Source organism: Podarcis bocagei, assembly GCF_964188305.1.
Source record: "Podarcis bocagei genome assembly, chromosome: 1".
Classification (NCBI taxonomy): domain Eukaryota; kingdom Metazoa; phylum Chordata; class Lepidosauria; order Squamata; family Lacertidae; genus Podarcis; species Podarcis bocagei.
In genome coordinates, this window is record NC_138125.1 from 82,260,186 (window position 1) to 82,275,207 (window position 15,022).

The window sequence follows — 15,022 nt, forward strand, 5'->3', positions numbered from 1 at the left end:
TTTGTTCAGAAGGAAAAGCTTCCATGCATGTAGGAGGAATTCAGTGCTTTCAATGTCTAGGGCAAGTCACCATCTCACAGCCTCAGTGATCCTGATGGAGTAAGCAAAATAAGAAAATAAGTACTTACCCTCCTTTCTTCCTGTTCCTCATCTTCAAAAGTGAAACACTGTGATTTCTGAGAATGAAACAGAGACAACAGTTATGTACTAGGAAAATAAACTTACTCTAAAAGTGCAAAAGGAATTTTAAAGTGATAATCAACTGATTTCTTCTGAACACCTACAGCATGCAACTCCAGTGAACACTATAAAGCAGTGAGAAGTTAAGCAAGAAACATGCTTAAACTGATAAATTCATACTGAGGAGCATATGAAAGCTATGATACAGTGGTACCTCAGGTTACAGACGCTTCAGGTTACAGACTCCGCTAACCCAGAAATAGTACCTCGGGTTAAGAACTTTGCTTCAGGAAGAGAATAGAAATCATGCTCCAGTGGTGTGGCGGAAGCGAGAGGCCCCATTAGCTAAAGTGGTGCTTCACGTTAAGAACAGATTCAGCTTAAGAACGGACCTCCAGAATGAATTAAGTTCTTAACCCAAGGTACCACTGTATAAGGAAACTGTGCAGCTCTGAACAATTCTACTGTTTCATATAAGGCTATGCTGAAGAAAACATCAAAAGATACATAGGATGCAATTCTGAAGTAATATAAGATGCAGAACAAAGCAAATTTGGGGTGCAGTCCTTAAAGTACTTGCATCTGGAAAGCCTTTTGAAGCCATTGAGGATGTGCTCAACAGAATCATTTGAACAACACAAAAAAAAACCGGTTCTCCATTCTGATGTCTTCACGAGAAAATAACAATCTAATTAGTTTCTCTTGACTTTGGAACAAGAAGTTTCAATACATTATTGTAGCCAATTTCTATTTGAGTAAAAATTCTTATGAGTCTGCAACATGGAAGACGGAAGAGGCAATTTTCTATAATTCTCCCTTCCTGCTGCAACCCCCTGCACTCTCTCTCATGCTTCTCTGGAGAGTCTTCCAACCTTCTAGAGCAGATTTTGTAAGGCATAAGGGACTGCAGGGGGAAAGTGAGGAAAGTTCCATTGCCCATTCATGAGATGCTCCTGCCAGCAAAAGAGGAATTCTGCTCAAGGGATGCTCCCACAAACAAGCCTAGTTATGATCCAAGTTTTTGTTTTTGGAATGTGTATATATGTCACTTATGCAAATCCCTAGCTAGCCACTACTGATCATATTGTTCAAAAGCATGTTACATGATTTGTTTCATCACAAGGAGCTTAATAAACTAGAATGTACAGAACCTAGCATGTTAGGAGTGCCCAGTAAGGGTCACTTTAATCCTACACAGAATTAGAGACACTGAGCACTGAAAATATCTAGAGTCCATTTTTAAAGTATGCTATGCATACTTAAAAAGTTGGAAACTTTGAATTAAATTCATAGGGTCATTTCAAAGCATACCTATTCAGTCTTGAGGTACCAGGATACCGAGACATCCAAACATCAGCAAAAGATTAATTGTTATGCTAAGGCAAGTAGACAGCTGCCCATTCATCTCATACCACTGTGTTTTTTCCTTCCATTTACACTGTATGAATCTAAAATCTTTAATTCAGTCCTACACTCTCCACATCTTGTTCTACTGAAATTAACTGTCCTGAGATAACCTTACAATCATTTTAAGTGAGGGTAGATAGTGACATTTTTTCCACAATGAAGTGGTAGGGGAGCACACAGGGCTCTAACCTGAATTGTCAACTACCACTCAAAAGATTGCTACATTCAAGGGCAATCCTCAGTACAAGATAGTTCACACAGCCCAGCCAGCTTTCCTGAAGGAAGAATACATGGGAAACTGTAAATAAGGACCTAAAATTCGAGTCCATTTGCTTTTTAAAGTCTTCTAGATTCTTTTTTAATTTTATACTACTTTGTAAACATTTCATAATCACAATGTATTTTATTTTTTTAGCAGATTCATTTTTGCTATGTATGAAGATGATTCTCAAACAGACACAGGTAAATCACTATTGACAGGTCTTGTTGACACTCATCTATGCACATTTCAAAATCATGTTCACCTCTCTCTCATTGCTATCATATAGAAAGGAAATGGAATACTAAGATTCCAAATTTAGGAATGATTTAACAATGCATTTTGGCTGTATGAAGAGGATTTCTTTAATGGTCAGGAGGCCTTATGCTTCAGATCTTGCAATATGTTTTATTAGCAGCAGCAATGGTTTCTGAAACTCTGTTCTATGGTACTCTGTGCTTCCTTGAAAACCTATCAAGGGATCCACAATAGTTTTAATTTATTAGATATGTATTTCACTTTTGGCTTGGAGTCCTCAGAGTGGCTCACATTCCACTTGGGAAGATACGGGGAGGGGGGAGGATGAAGAACAACATTATCAATGAGAATACAGTGGTACCTCTGGTTATGAACTTAATTTGTTCCGGAGGTCTGTTCTTAACCTGAAACTGTTCTTAACCTGAGGTACCACTTAAGCTAATGGGGCCTCCCACAGACCCGCTGCCACTGCACCACCGGCACGTGATTTCTGTTCTCATCCTGGGGCAAAGTTCTTAACCCGAGGTATTACTGTCCTACTTCCGGGTTAGTAGAGTCTGTAACCCGAAGTGTTTGTAACCCAAGGTGTTTGTAACCTTAGGTACCACTGTATTGGTAATGATGGGCAAGCTTCTCTGAAAGACAGCCCTGCCCACTGAATCATACACTGTTTGCTATTGCAGACAAACAACTAAACCATATTTTGTACCATCTTGTTTTGCTGGGGTAAGGAGGAGGGAGAGATACAGGAAGAACGGCCTATTACTACCTGAGTTGATTATGACTGTAGTTTTCAGATTTTCTACTTTCAGGGAAACCCACGCTAACTTTGCTGAAGGGAAACCCCTACAATGTAGAATATTATGATGCATGTCCTAAGATGGGCAGTCCATTCATGCAGCGCTCTAAGGCAGCCTACCGGATCTCATCATTGCCCTCTGGGAATTAAAAACACACTCTAGAACACACTAATGCATCCCTTCAGCTTTACATTGCAATGGAAGATCAGCAATGGTGGGCAAGCCATTCTTCAGGAAATCTTGCCCACCATTCTTGATCTTCTGATTGCAGGATTCCTAATAAGTTTCCAAGGATCTCATGGGTTTCCCACACTACCGTTCAAAAACTCCTAGCAATATCTTGGTTTTGGTTTCATATTCTCCCGAGTGGCAAATATTCCTTCTCAACATCAAACAGAGATCACTCATGTGTCGAAGAAACAAAGTTCTACAGCCTTTGCTGCTGCTTCATATACCGTCTGATTTATATGCAAACATCATTAAGAAAAAGAAAAATGAAATTCACATAATTGTTCCCTCAGTTGTTGAATAAGCCTACTAGTTGCACTCGACTCACTGGTAGCTGCTTGGCAGTAACAGCTGAGAAGTGGAGCACAAATGTCACTGTTAGGTATATAGCTTTTATATTATATTTTATATAGCCTAATAATTTTTTTGGGTAAAAACTAAGAAGTTTTTGGTAAGCATGACTTTTGCTTTATCTGCTGTGATTCCTCTTATGGAGTTCCCTCTCATGAATTCTTAAAATATCTCAGCATTAAACTATTTCCATACTGAGAGACCACAGTGAAGCATTTCTGGGTGCTCAGAGAATGGCAGTCGCTCTTCCAAACACTGATTGAGAAACACCAAAAGGTTGCCTTTCTGTTTACAAAGCTCTTGTTCTCTAAACTTCCAGGTAGAATATTGATTTTCTCTATCCAAAATCGCCTACAAATGCATACATACAGTACATACACATATATCCTGAATGGAGTTCTAAAGGTTTAAACCTTTTTCTCTGCTAATGAAGCTGATATTTTATCTACCAGTCTCTGCTTTATTCATGTTGTCATTGCTACAGCTGGAATCTTTGCCACAGCAAAACAAGGGGAAGGCTCAGCAGTGGAGCACAAGCTCTTAATGCAAAAGTTCCCAGGTTCATTTCCCAGCATCTCTAATTAAAAAGCATCTCAGGTCAGGCCTTGGGAAGACCTCTGGCCGAGGCTTCGTTGTGAGCTGAAGTAAACAAATGCTGGATTAAAGACCAATGATCTGACACAGTGTAAGACGATTTCCTATGCAAATAAATACATGCAGTTTGCCAACTCATTTATTTTTCCTCTGAGGAAATACCTTTTGTGCTACATATAAAATGTGCTGCCTTGCTTATTTCCCACCTAGCTTGAAGGTCTACCACAAGGGGAGTCACATAGATATGTAAACCAAAAGTATTCCTGATGCAACTGCCTGTAAATTAATGACACATTCACAGGAGCTTGATTCCAAGTTCTCAGATATGATTATCATTGAAGTATCTTGTTCTTGTGTCATTTTGAAACAAATCTAATGGTTAGTGCCTTAGACTGCTTGTTCTCACCATGTTCATTGTTTTTCCTCTCTTCCCCATCAGTTTTCAAATGGCATATCTATGGCAATCCCTTCATTAAGAGATTTTTTAATTATCTAAAATTGCACACCGCATAGTAGTTCTATTCCACATACAGCTCCTCCTGGGGCTGCCTGTTTGTTAATACCACACATCTGCTTGCCACATAAAGCTCCTTCTTTCCCTTCTGCTCTCCAAAATCCGTCCTTCACTGCTAACATCGATTTTTCCAACACGTCTGACTCTGGCCAAAGCAACACAAGCTCCCCATTACATACAGGAAAAAAGGGAGAGTGCAGTCACAAACAATCAATATGCAAAAGACCTACTCTTTGCAAAGGCAAAAAGATACTTGCCCGCAGAGGTTAACAACATTTTGTTGAAGCAATGCAGGCAGATGTAACTGAAGGCAGCTTATGGGGAACGGCATCAAAGCACCAGCACAGATTCTCCAGCTGATCCTTCCGACTGATATCAGCCAAACAAGTTCCAATGAATACTCACCTCCTGGTTGTAGATCTGCAGCACCTTGAGAATAGTATCTTGCTCCCCACTTTCGACAGTCTCTAGCACAGTCCGGAGCGCCATTGCTCCACGGTGTGGAGGTGGCCTGGAGTGCTGTAAAGTGTGGCAAGCGGCTTTGCAGTCTGGCTGGATAATTACAGATGCGCAGGGCCCTAATCACACAGCTGAGGAGGAGATGAGGAAAGCAAATGAGACTGCCCACTTCAATATGCCCAAAGCACAGAGCAGATGGATGATCCTAGTAAAACCAGCCAGCAGCTCACTCGCTCTCTCACACTAATCCTCTTCCCTCACTGAGCTTTGCAGCTTTTAAAAAATGCCCTCCCAGCAAAGCACCTACAAAAGCCTCCCCCTCCCCCAGTCTGAGGATTACCTCAGAAGGGATGCTGCAACTCCCTGAAATAGCCTCCCTCCTCCAACTGTCCTGGTTTCTGTTACAGCACAGAAAAACCTAGAACCATCCCAGTGATATATTTTAAAAATGTACATAGCACAATATAGGCAGACATACACACTCCCCCATCTAGGTTAAGGTGGCAAAATCATTTGTCAGGTTTCCACAGATCTGAGTATCTTTTAAATTGACTCCCGTTAGATCCAAATACATGAACCTGGTTAAATGTATCATCTGTATTCAATTACCACAGAGTAACAAACATGGCAACTGTTTAAAGGATGTGTGGCCATGTTTGTTTCCCTCCAGTGGTCTTTCTAATCACAGCACATGATGTCAGCACACAGTGACAGGGTGAGGGAGATCAGCAGACCATGCACACAAGCTGGGTGAGGCAACAAGAAGTCCATGCCTGTCCCATCTTGAGAGTGCTCAGCCTTATAATCAAGTGCATTCCATTTACAGTATAGAATCCATCCTGGCCTTCATAACTAAAATGCTAATCATGATGATATATGTCTCTTCCTGCAAGTTGCAAATTATGTGCAAGCCAGAATTACAGAAGACTGATAACATTCCCAGAATGCCACGAGTTGTACTATCTAAGAGTCACGTCTCATTTTTAGAGGTGCCTGACCTTCACACTTTACATGTGTACTGAGGAAAACACTACCCAGCTGCCACAAAGTGTGAAATTGCTGTGAGCTACAGCTTACATTGACATAATTAAATACTTGCTATGAGTTCTTTGCAAACCAGCAAAGAGTATGGCACAGAACAACATCCAAATAAAGAACTAAGAGATACGATGCTATATATTTATGACCAGATACAGACAGGCATTGTCAATTCTGGCACAGCACCACCATTCTTGGATCCATAAATGCTTCATCTTATAAGAATTCAGCTGTCTTTTATACAAAATTTAATCAGCTCTCAGAGCTACAGGCATTGGAACAGTGGGGTATGTATGTGTGGAGACTGAGATGTAAACATAACCAGAGTATTAGAAACAAACTGCATGAAAATAAGCAGCCTTCTGTACACATAGTTAATGCACGTCCCTACCAAGGGCCAATCACGCAACTAGTTCCTCGCAACTGGAGCTGGATCAAGGTCTCTATCGCTAAATCCCTGAAATCTTGTGGGGAATGTGGGCTTGTATGTTTTCCTGTATTCTCTTTTAAACAATGTACAAAAAGTTTTATGCCAGTTCTTTAACAATAAAATTGTCCCCTGATTTCTCCAAGCACCCTGGTAGATTTGTCTGGGGCCATTTGTCCCAAACTGGGTCCATTTGTCTCAAGTACAAATTGCGATTTGGCATACTGTTATTCAACTCCTATTAGGAAGGTTTGCAATGGAGTGGAAACATGAATTTTGTGTTTACAACAAATAATTCAGACCATCTTTTGCCATAAGGTGTAACCCATTTTCTAAGGGAACTAAAAAGGAAAATATAGAATCATGGCATAAATTAGCTCTTAATTGCAAAACAGTTTTTTGACATCAAGCATTGTCAACAAGTGAAAGTTTATCAAAGAATGAGGCCAATAGCTCAACTGATTGTATGAGTTAGCTTGTAACAGCTTGCGAAACAGATCACTTCCTTTATCTTATATAGACTTGTGATAATCTGAAACAAAAGCAAAACATTTTTAATAAGGTATATACCTTGAAATAGGAAACATCTGGCAGTACTTGCTACAATGATTGTAGTTAGCACTTCCACTACAGGTCCACACACATGCAAGGATTTTGTAATTTAGAAACAGCCATATCAGTTTATTTTTCACCCATTTCCAGTGCACACACTGGAAAAAAGATCAGCATCAAACAGAATATGCAAACCTTTGTATATGAATGAAAATGTAAAGCTGAAGTCAGACCTGTTTCTGTTTAGGCAAGCCATATATACATAGGTTATGTTAATCTTTTAAACTCCATCAAAGCCTACTGCCATCCACATCCCTCTGGAAAACATTCACAAGCTGGGGGAAATGTAAAATATCCCATTAACCTATATCCCAGCCTGTCATCCAACATGCAAGCTACAGGACAGACTCCAAAATGGTTTAAAATAATATTGTTTATATATCCATTTTTTTCTTTTTTAAAAAAGAGCAAAAAAATCATTTTCACTATAAATTCATGCCTAGCTAGTCCTACTAACCTGAATTCAGAAATTTAAAAACCAAACTAATCAGAGGGTGAGGGGAAAATATTACCTTCTTTTTAGTTAAGCTGCCTTTTGTGTGTGCAGTTTTCGATCAGACTTCCTGCTTCATTTCCTGAAAACAGCAACTCTCCCTCCTTCCCCCAACCCTACCAAATGCAGTTTTCAAGAGCAGGCAGCGGCTTTGTTGTCATTCTGCTAGAAATCCTGCTAGCAGAAAACAGAGGGCGCAGTGGGGAACCACAATGCTGGGCTGCTCATCCAGAGACTGTAGAAGAGAAAGAACAGGAGGTCTCTTGGGAATTCCACCCCTTTCAGTAACTGTCTTCAGGCTGATGGGAAATGGTGAATGCAAAACCATACGGGAAGTGAGAAATCATGGAACAGAGCAAATGATTGGCTACAGTCAACTCTTGGCTTTGCTCCCCAGGCAGCAGTCAGAAATGGCAAACCAGCATCCACAGATTGGATATCCAAAGGGTAAAAAAGAAATCACCTGGATTTTGTTTTACTCTTGGAGATAACAGACTTATAGAAACCCTTAACCCAGCTTTTTATTTCAGAGTCCTATTTTGATTCTAGATAGATAATACTTTAATCTTCTGTAATGGTACTTACAGAAGCTTGTATCCTCTTACTATTATTGTTTTAAGATTTTGGCGTTTGTCACCCTGGAGTCCTTTGAGATGAAGGCTGGGGTAGAAATTTAATAAATAATGACATGGATTAATGAGGTAGGAATAACTGCTACATCATTGTTCTACATAAATATTGATCTAGATTCTAGACAAACACTTAAATGTATCACTCTTCTATGTATAAGCATAAAAAGTCAATTGTACCAATATTTAACTACCCTCGCTCCAGGGGGGCAACTTGTATAAAATATTGGGGGGGGGAAGGTAATCAATCACATGATGCAGTGCATGCACACCATTTGAGGGCTGGCCCCCTCAAATATTTTATTGGGGTGGCCGAATACCCCTTGCCCTCTAGGAGTTTGCGCCTATGCCTCTCTCTATGATTATTACACTAAGGGAAAAGTAATCCATATTATCTGTTCCTATCTACGGTATGTGTTTCGGTTAGTTAAAATGTCATTTTAGACTACTTTCTTGAATGAGTTCACTAACTTCAGTTCCACAAGGGATTTACCTCTGAGTAACTCCCCTTTGTCCCAGCTCCTGCCAACCTAGCAGTTTGAAAGCACACCAGCATGAGTAGATACGCTCTGGCACTCATCATGGTGTTCTGTGCGCCAGAAGCGTTTAGTCATGCTCGCCACATGACCTGGGAAAGCTGTCTGCAGACAAACGCCGGATCCTTCAGCCTGAAAGCAAAGATGAGCATCACACCCCATAGTCGAATTCAACTGGACTTAACCATCCAGGGGTCCTTCACGTTATCTTTACCTAAACATTTATTTATTTAAAATAGTTGCAGGCTGCCTTTCTAGTAAAGAAACTGCTAATTTTATCAAATAAATGTCTTTGAGCACATGCAAGCAGAGCAAGTAAACATCTTGTTGCTGTGTTATGAATAATTACCATAGGTGCACCAACTCTGCATGTGATTACACTGTAAGCCATCACAACACAAAGTTATCTGGCCCCTCAACATGAGGATCATCCTTGCTCCTGGTGTGTTGGTAAGTGCTTTTGGACAAGACTGGACTTGCCCCTTATAAATGTATTTGGGCTTTCAGCCAGAATCCCATTCCCTTCAAAGGAACTTAAGCAACTTGCATGCAGGATGCCAGCCTTAATTACCAATTATTCTTTTGGAGTTATATACCAGTTCTTGGCAATGTATTGTATCCAGTACAAGAAAATTAGTGTCCGGTATATTTAACCTGAAGAAAAACACATGAAGAAATTAGATGAACTGGAAGAACTAACATACTCATAAATTGTTTACATACGCAAACAAGTTTCTGTAAGCTATTAGGTAAAGGGACCCCTGACCATTAGGTCCAGTCGTGAATGACTCTGGGGTTGCAGCGCTCATCTTGCTTTATTGGCCAAGGGAGCCAGCGTGCACCTTCCGGGTCATGTGGCCAGCATGACTAAGCCGCTTCTGGCGAACCAAAGCAGCACACAGAAATGCCGTTTACCTTCCCGCTGGAGCGGTACCTATTTATCTACTTGCACTTTGACGTGCTTTTGAAGTGCACAAAACCTGGAAGGTATGAGTGTGGTGGCATAAAAATGTCACACTTTAGCATTTGGTTTGCCAAACGCTCCAAGGCTCACTTGGAAGAATAAATAATCTTATAGACTTGCACTGTTCAAGAAAAAAGGGCGAGGAAGGAGTGCCACCTTTTCCTCTAAACGACTTCTTGCCCTTTTAACACCTGTGCGACACGAATTCAGCCAACGAGCCTTTGTCGCAACCCACTAGAAGCCAGAGCGGGCCCCTTACATGGCAATCCTGCCCGAGGCCGTGGACCATCCAAGTCGTTCCCGAATAACAAGGGCGACGAGGCCTCCGCAAGAACAGCCTGAGGCCGCCTCCCTCTCCAGCCGAGGGGAGGGCTGACAGGAGGGGACGCTGCGGCCGAGGGGGGAGTTTCCTCGGCTAGCCGAGCCTTCCCCGCCGCCGCCGCCGCTGCTCCTCCTCCTGCTCTCTGTGGGCGGAGCGGGACACGAAGGCAGGAAGCGGCCATGGCGGACTGGGGGCGAGGTGAGAGCGCGGAAGAGGATGGCGAGGGGGCGCCTGAGCGGGAGCGGGAGCGGGTGGCGGCGGCGGCGCTGCCTTCCCTCAGGAGAACGGGGCTCGGGGCGCCGTTGCTCCGGCTCGTCGCGCTGCCTCAGGACCTCCGTGGCCTGTGCTGGGGGTGGGGGACGGGGAACAAAGGAGGCATTCTGATCCTCCCCAGGTCACAGTTGCCACCTTCCCCCCTGCTCCGGGCTGCTGTGTCTTCTGTAGTTGACTGACAGGCAAGGACGTGGCAGCTGTTTTGCCCATGCTTTGCCAGTGTGGCTTTCTGTTGTGGTGGAGGAATGGACTCTTCCCCGCTCGCAGGGCATTTGTGTGTGTGTCTGCAGTGTGGGGTAACACCCCACACTAGCAAGTGGGGAGCCTACTGTGCCCTGTGATAGTGAAAATAGGCTTTGGAGTGAGCTGGGGGAAGGTCTTCAAAATAACCACACATTTTACCATATTTTGTTGTTGTTGTTTAGTCGTGTCCGACTCTTCGTGACCCCATGAACCAGAGCACGCCAGCACTCCTGTCTTCCACTGCCTCCCGCAGTATTACCTTTTGTTTTAACAGCTGTTATGTTTTAGCTGCACTAAGTGGCATAATTATTTTATCTTCATTTCAGGTCAGAATGCCAATGCTGTGGATGATATGTTAGATGTGGAAAATAAGCGTATGACCGAAAACCTAGCCTCCAAAGTCACCCGGCTAAAATCGGTTTGTAGATTACTTACTTTACTTGGGGCTCATCCACACTTACCTTTTGCCCTGTGTTTTCTAGGCACAGGGCTGTGCTTTGAAATGTCATCACTGAACATGTTTTCTTTCTCTTGCCCTGGTGCTTTCCCATCGAAAACTTGCTCTTTCACGCTGAATCAGAACAAATGGAAATTTGTGGCATTTGGGCAAAAAGGAAGTCTGGATGAGCCCTTGCTCTTTGATTGCTGTCTTGCTCTCCAGAAGACTTTGGTCTTTGAGGGTTTTTGTTTTTGTCCCCACCCCCCCTTGTATTTAGTAATATACAGAGAATTTCTCAGGAGCAAATGATATTCTTGTTTGCAGTTTTATTAGTTCTTTCCGAAAGTTGTCTAGGTATCAATAACTGCTTCATTCTGTGTTTTCAATAGCTTGCACTGGACATTGACAAAGATGCTGAGGATCAAAATCACTACTTGGATGGCATGGTAAGCAACTGTTTGCACACTTTAAGAATTACTGATGAAGCTCAGCATGAGCAAACAGGACAATTAGTTTGCATTGAAACATATTTCTGTACAGAGAAGAAATCACCCACAAGTCTATTGGTGTAAGTCGCTCTGTTCCAGAGAGTTAATGTGTTTTAGCCTGCCTTTATACTTCTGGGACATGCTCATGCACACGTATCTTTTTTTCCTTTCCAAGAGGGACCAAACTTGTTGGTCTTCTGTTGGTAGTGATTCCCAGAGAAACTGGTGTTCAGTGATCTGGTATCTAATGGCAAATATGCTGTGAAACTATTTTATGCAGTAAAATTGAGGTTCGTGTCAAATATTCTGAATTTCTTATGCAAGAAGTACCTGAATGAACAAGTGTGCAAACCTTGTGTGGACCTTGCAAAGACTACCACATGTTATAATGATCACATAGAAGTCTTATTTTCTCACTGGGTTATCGCAAGGATAAATGAGATCAAAATATGCACGCAGTAAAGTCATTTAAAATTGTTATTGACAAGGTCAAATCTTGAATTTCACTAGTGTATTTTGCTGGTGTGGGATCTGAGCACATGTGTCTGCATTTGTTTGGGTTTTCTTTTTAAATATTAACAGTATTAAATTGGAATTCAATTAACTGAGTTAAATATATTTCTCTCACTGAAATATGCCATATGTGTATATAATCATGTTGCTTCTTTCAGTAAGCAATGTCTTCTAAATACCTTATTATTTCTACTCTTGGCATTAGGATTCCGATTTCATGAGTGTGACAGGCCTTCTGACGGGGAGTGTGAAGCGTTTCTCCACTATGACCCGGTCGGGAAGAGACAATCGTAAACTTCTTTGCTACGTCTCTGCTGGACTGATTGTAGTCTTCTTCATCCTCTATTATTTGGTTACAAGAGCACGGACTTGAGTAATTGTCAAGATTTTGTATTGGATAGTTGTTGAAGAGGGGGAAAAACTGATGAAGAAAATGGTTTTGGAAGATCTTCAGATCCTGAAAATATTATTCAAATGTTGACAGTCATCCAGAGGCACCTCTGTGGATTTCAGTATCGTCTCTGGATTGTTTTGACGCTCTCTCTTAAAAAGAATATAATTTATTCTGTCACTGTTCCTTTGAAAATTTAAATGCAGCACAATTCACATCCTTGTTGAAACCAAGTCTCTATATAATACCTTATTCTCTCTGCTGTCTGGGTGGGAAAGCATGCTGGTGATGCCACCTCTTATAATTTTGTGGTTAGCAGGAAAATCCTGACACCCATGTCAGAGATGTTCAAGTGCCCAATTTAAATGAAAAAATACTACCTGGAGGACTGTGATGCATCTCTTGAGAACTAATTGTGTTATGGACAACTTCTTCCTAGAAAAATAACTTTGAATTTATTTCCACTTCTGTTAACACCAGCATTTATAAGTAGTCAAACAATCCTTTTTGCCTATTACTCTCAAGGACTTGCTTAGTAAAACAGAGAATATTCCTAAACGAAGGAAGAGTGAGAACTTGCACAAATGATTTTATCTCATTTTTTTCCTTCTTGTTCTAGTCTGTCCCCTGACCAAATTATTTATATTTGTTTCTTGTTATACAAACCTTACCTTATAGCAAGTTAAAGTATATTCGCTTTAAAAAGTTTGTCCAAATCATCCTTTCTGTTAAAGAATTTTATTGATACATTGATTCTTGGTTAAGTCTTCTTTAGCTGGCTGCTGAATAATTATCCACTTCTCTCTGGAATCAAGTAGCATTTTGCAACACTCCTCAGTTTTAATGTTTGTTACTAGGTTCTGGCACCTGGAGTGCCGGAAAGGTATTAACAGCAAAACTGGAGTTAAGTTTGTGTGTGATACATATATATGAAAGAGTGTGTGTGTGTGTGTGTGTGTGTGTCCTATGCATGTATACTCAAAACTTGGGTAAAGGCACATAGGATTGCAGCCTAGGTTTTTCATCTCTCAGCTGGTGGTCTGATGTTCCAATTTCCCAGATATAACTTTCCATAATTTACTATGTCACAATTGAAATAATATAAAGAAGAAAGATTCTGGTACAGTTCTGCTGTGTATCACGGTCTAGTTGATACATTGCTGATCTTTGTCATTCAAAGCCTGACTTGATTTGGATGAATCTTGCTTTTTTTGTTTCTCATTTATTCTATTACATCTCATCATAGCAATAGTACCTTCACACTGGTTTTTAACTTAAAAATAAAATTAAAACAGGTTTTAAACACTTGCCAGTATTTTTTTCCCCTGTATCCCTGTCCCTAGTATAAATTCTGGTATATACAGGTCCTGACCTAGTATTAGGCAAAGTGAGGCAGTTAGCTCAGCCAGTGCTAGGGAGATACAGTAGCAGCAACAATCCCACAAGCTGTTCCTGAGCCTTCAGCCCTCACCTGTTAAAGCACAGCTGTGCCACAGGATGTTACACCCCCCCCCCGCCAAAAAAGTTTCTAAAGTCTTTCTTAGTAACCTTTGGCTGTTCTTAGGAAAAGCAAATATTTGCTCCTGCATGTAAGACAATAAAGGCTGCTGCCCAATGTTATAGTTGCTTCTTTAGATAGTTGCTTCTTTAGAACAAGTGAACTAACTAGATCGGTATCATGTTTTTGAGGGCAAGTCAAAAAATCTTCCAGGAGCCTGTCTTCTAAAACCTCTGAATGAGGGACAAGGCGGCAAGCCCCAGTTTGTGAACCCCTAAATGCATACTCCAGAGAGACACGCAGTGAATCGTAGCTCTTAGACTAGTGTATCCGTCCTGATACATGTGGTTGCAATAATGTTTGTCATATTCTCCTCATATCTCTAGGTGTACAGCACACCTAAAAATGCAATGGGCAAAAGGAACCTGAGGTCACTGAAAAGCTAAGCAACCTTCAACTCAGGGATGCTGTCAAAAGATGCCGAATTCTTTAAAGTCACTATGATTTATTTATCATTTTTTAATGCCAGAAAATTAAAAGCACACTTCTCAGTTGGCTTCCAAGCCAGACAAACTTCATAGCATGCCATTCCTGTTCTAGACTTAAAAGTTTTTGGCAGGAGCCAGTGCAACTAGATCAGGGCAAAAATACTGCTCAAAAGCTTCCTCCCACAGCCGATAGCCTTGCTGTCTCAAAGCAGGGCTAACTGTTTCAGTGTCAAGGGAAAGGGTTAAATACCCCTCTCCTTTTAAAGCTCTAAAAAGATATTGGGAGATCTGATCGCAGATATTCCACATCATGTGCTAGGAGGCTTTTGAAAGATAAATCTAAATAAATAAGTTTATGCTTTTATTTTGAAAGATATCTCAACTGACATTCCGTTGCTACAGCACGGTGAGAAAGAAAGTGAGTTTATTTGCTTTTTGCAGCAAAAACAATCTTGTAGCACCTTTAAAGACTAACAGATTTTATGGACTGTAGACCATGAAAGCTTATGCCGTAATAAAGTTACTGTCTAAATTGTGGTCAAGTGGACAGAGTAGGGCTTGGAACAAGTTTCATCTGTGCTATGAGCTTATTGTGTAGCCTGGGGGGGGGGGGAACAG

General features: G+C 41.2%; 2 protein-coding genes across 8 annotated transcripts in view; one reads left to right on the forward strand and one right to left on the reverse strand.

Moving 5' to 3' along the window:
• The window catches only part of RIC8A (RIC8 guanine nucleotide exchange factor A), a 23,817-nt gene extending 13,675 nt beyond the window's left edge, over positions 1 to 10,142 (reverse strand). The window contains exons 1-6 of one of the 7 annotated variants that reach the window (XM_081212412.1): positions 10,009 to 10,056; positions 9,357 to 9,439; positions 8,743 to 8,917; positions 7,640 to 7,855; positions 4,997 to 5,181; positions 129 to 176 (exon numbers count right to left, since the gene is read on the reverse strand). In XM_081212412.1, coding sequence (XP_081068538.1) covers positions 129 to 176; positions 4,997 to 5,080 — 132 coding nt within the window. In that variant the 5' untranslated portion in view covers positions 5,081 to 5,181; positions 7,640 to 7,855; positions 8,743 to 8,917; positions 9,357 to 9,439; positions 10,009 to 10,056. The other 6 variants (XM_081212415.1, XM_081212410.1, XM_081212413.1 and 3 more) reach the window with 6 other exon arrangements.
• Positions 10,127 to 15,011, forward strand: BET1L (Bet1 golgi vesicular membrane trafficking protein like). The gene is made up of 4 exons (XM_081212699.1): positions 10,127 to 10,269; positions 10,914 to 11,005; positions 11,416 to 11,472; positions 12,233 to 15,011. The coding sequence occupies exons 1-4, from the start codon at positions 10,251 to 10,253 to the stop codon at positions 12,398 to 12,400; spliced, it is 336 nt and encodes a 111-aa protein (XP_081068825.1). The 5' UTR covers positions 10,127 to 10,250; the 3' UTR covers positions 12,401 to 15,011.
• Positions 15,012 to 15,022: the final 11 nt, after the last annotated feature.

Coding starts and splice junctions, on each gene's coding strand:
- BET1L (XM_081212699.1), top strand. Junction 11,006..11,415: donor AAGTCACCCGGCTAAAATCG/GTTTGTAGATTA, acceptor TGTTTTCAATAG/CTTGCACTGGACATTGACAA. Junction 11,473..12,232: donor ATCACTACTTGGATGGCATG/GTAAGCAACTGT, acceptor TCTTGGCATTAG/GATTCCGATTTCATGAGTGT.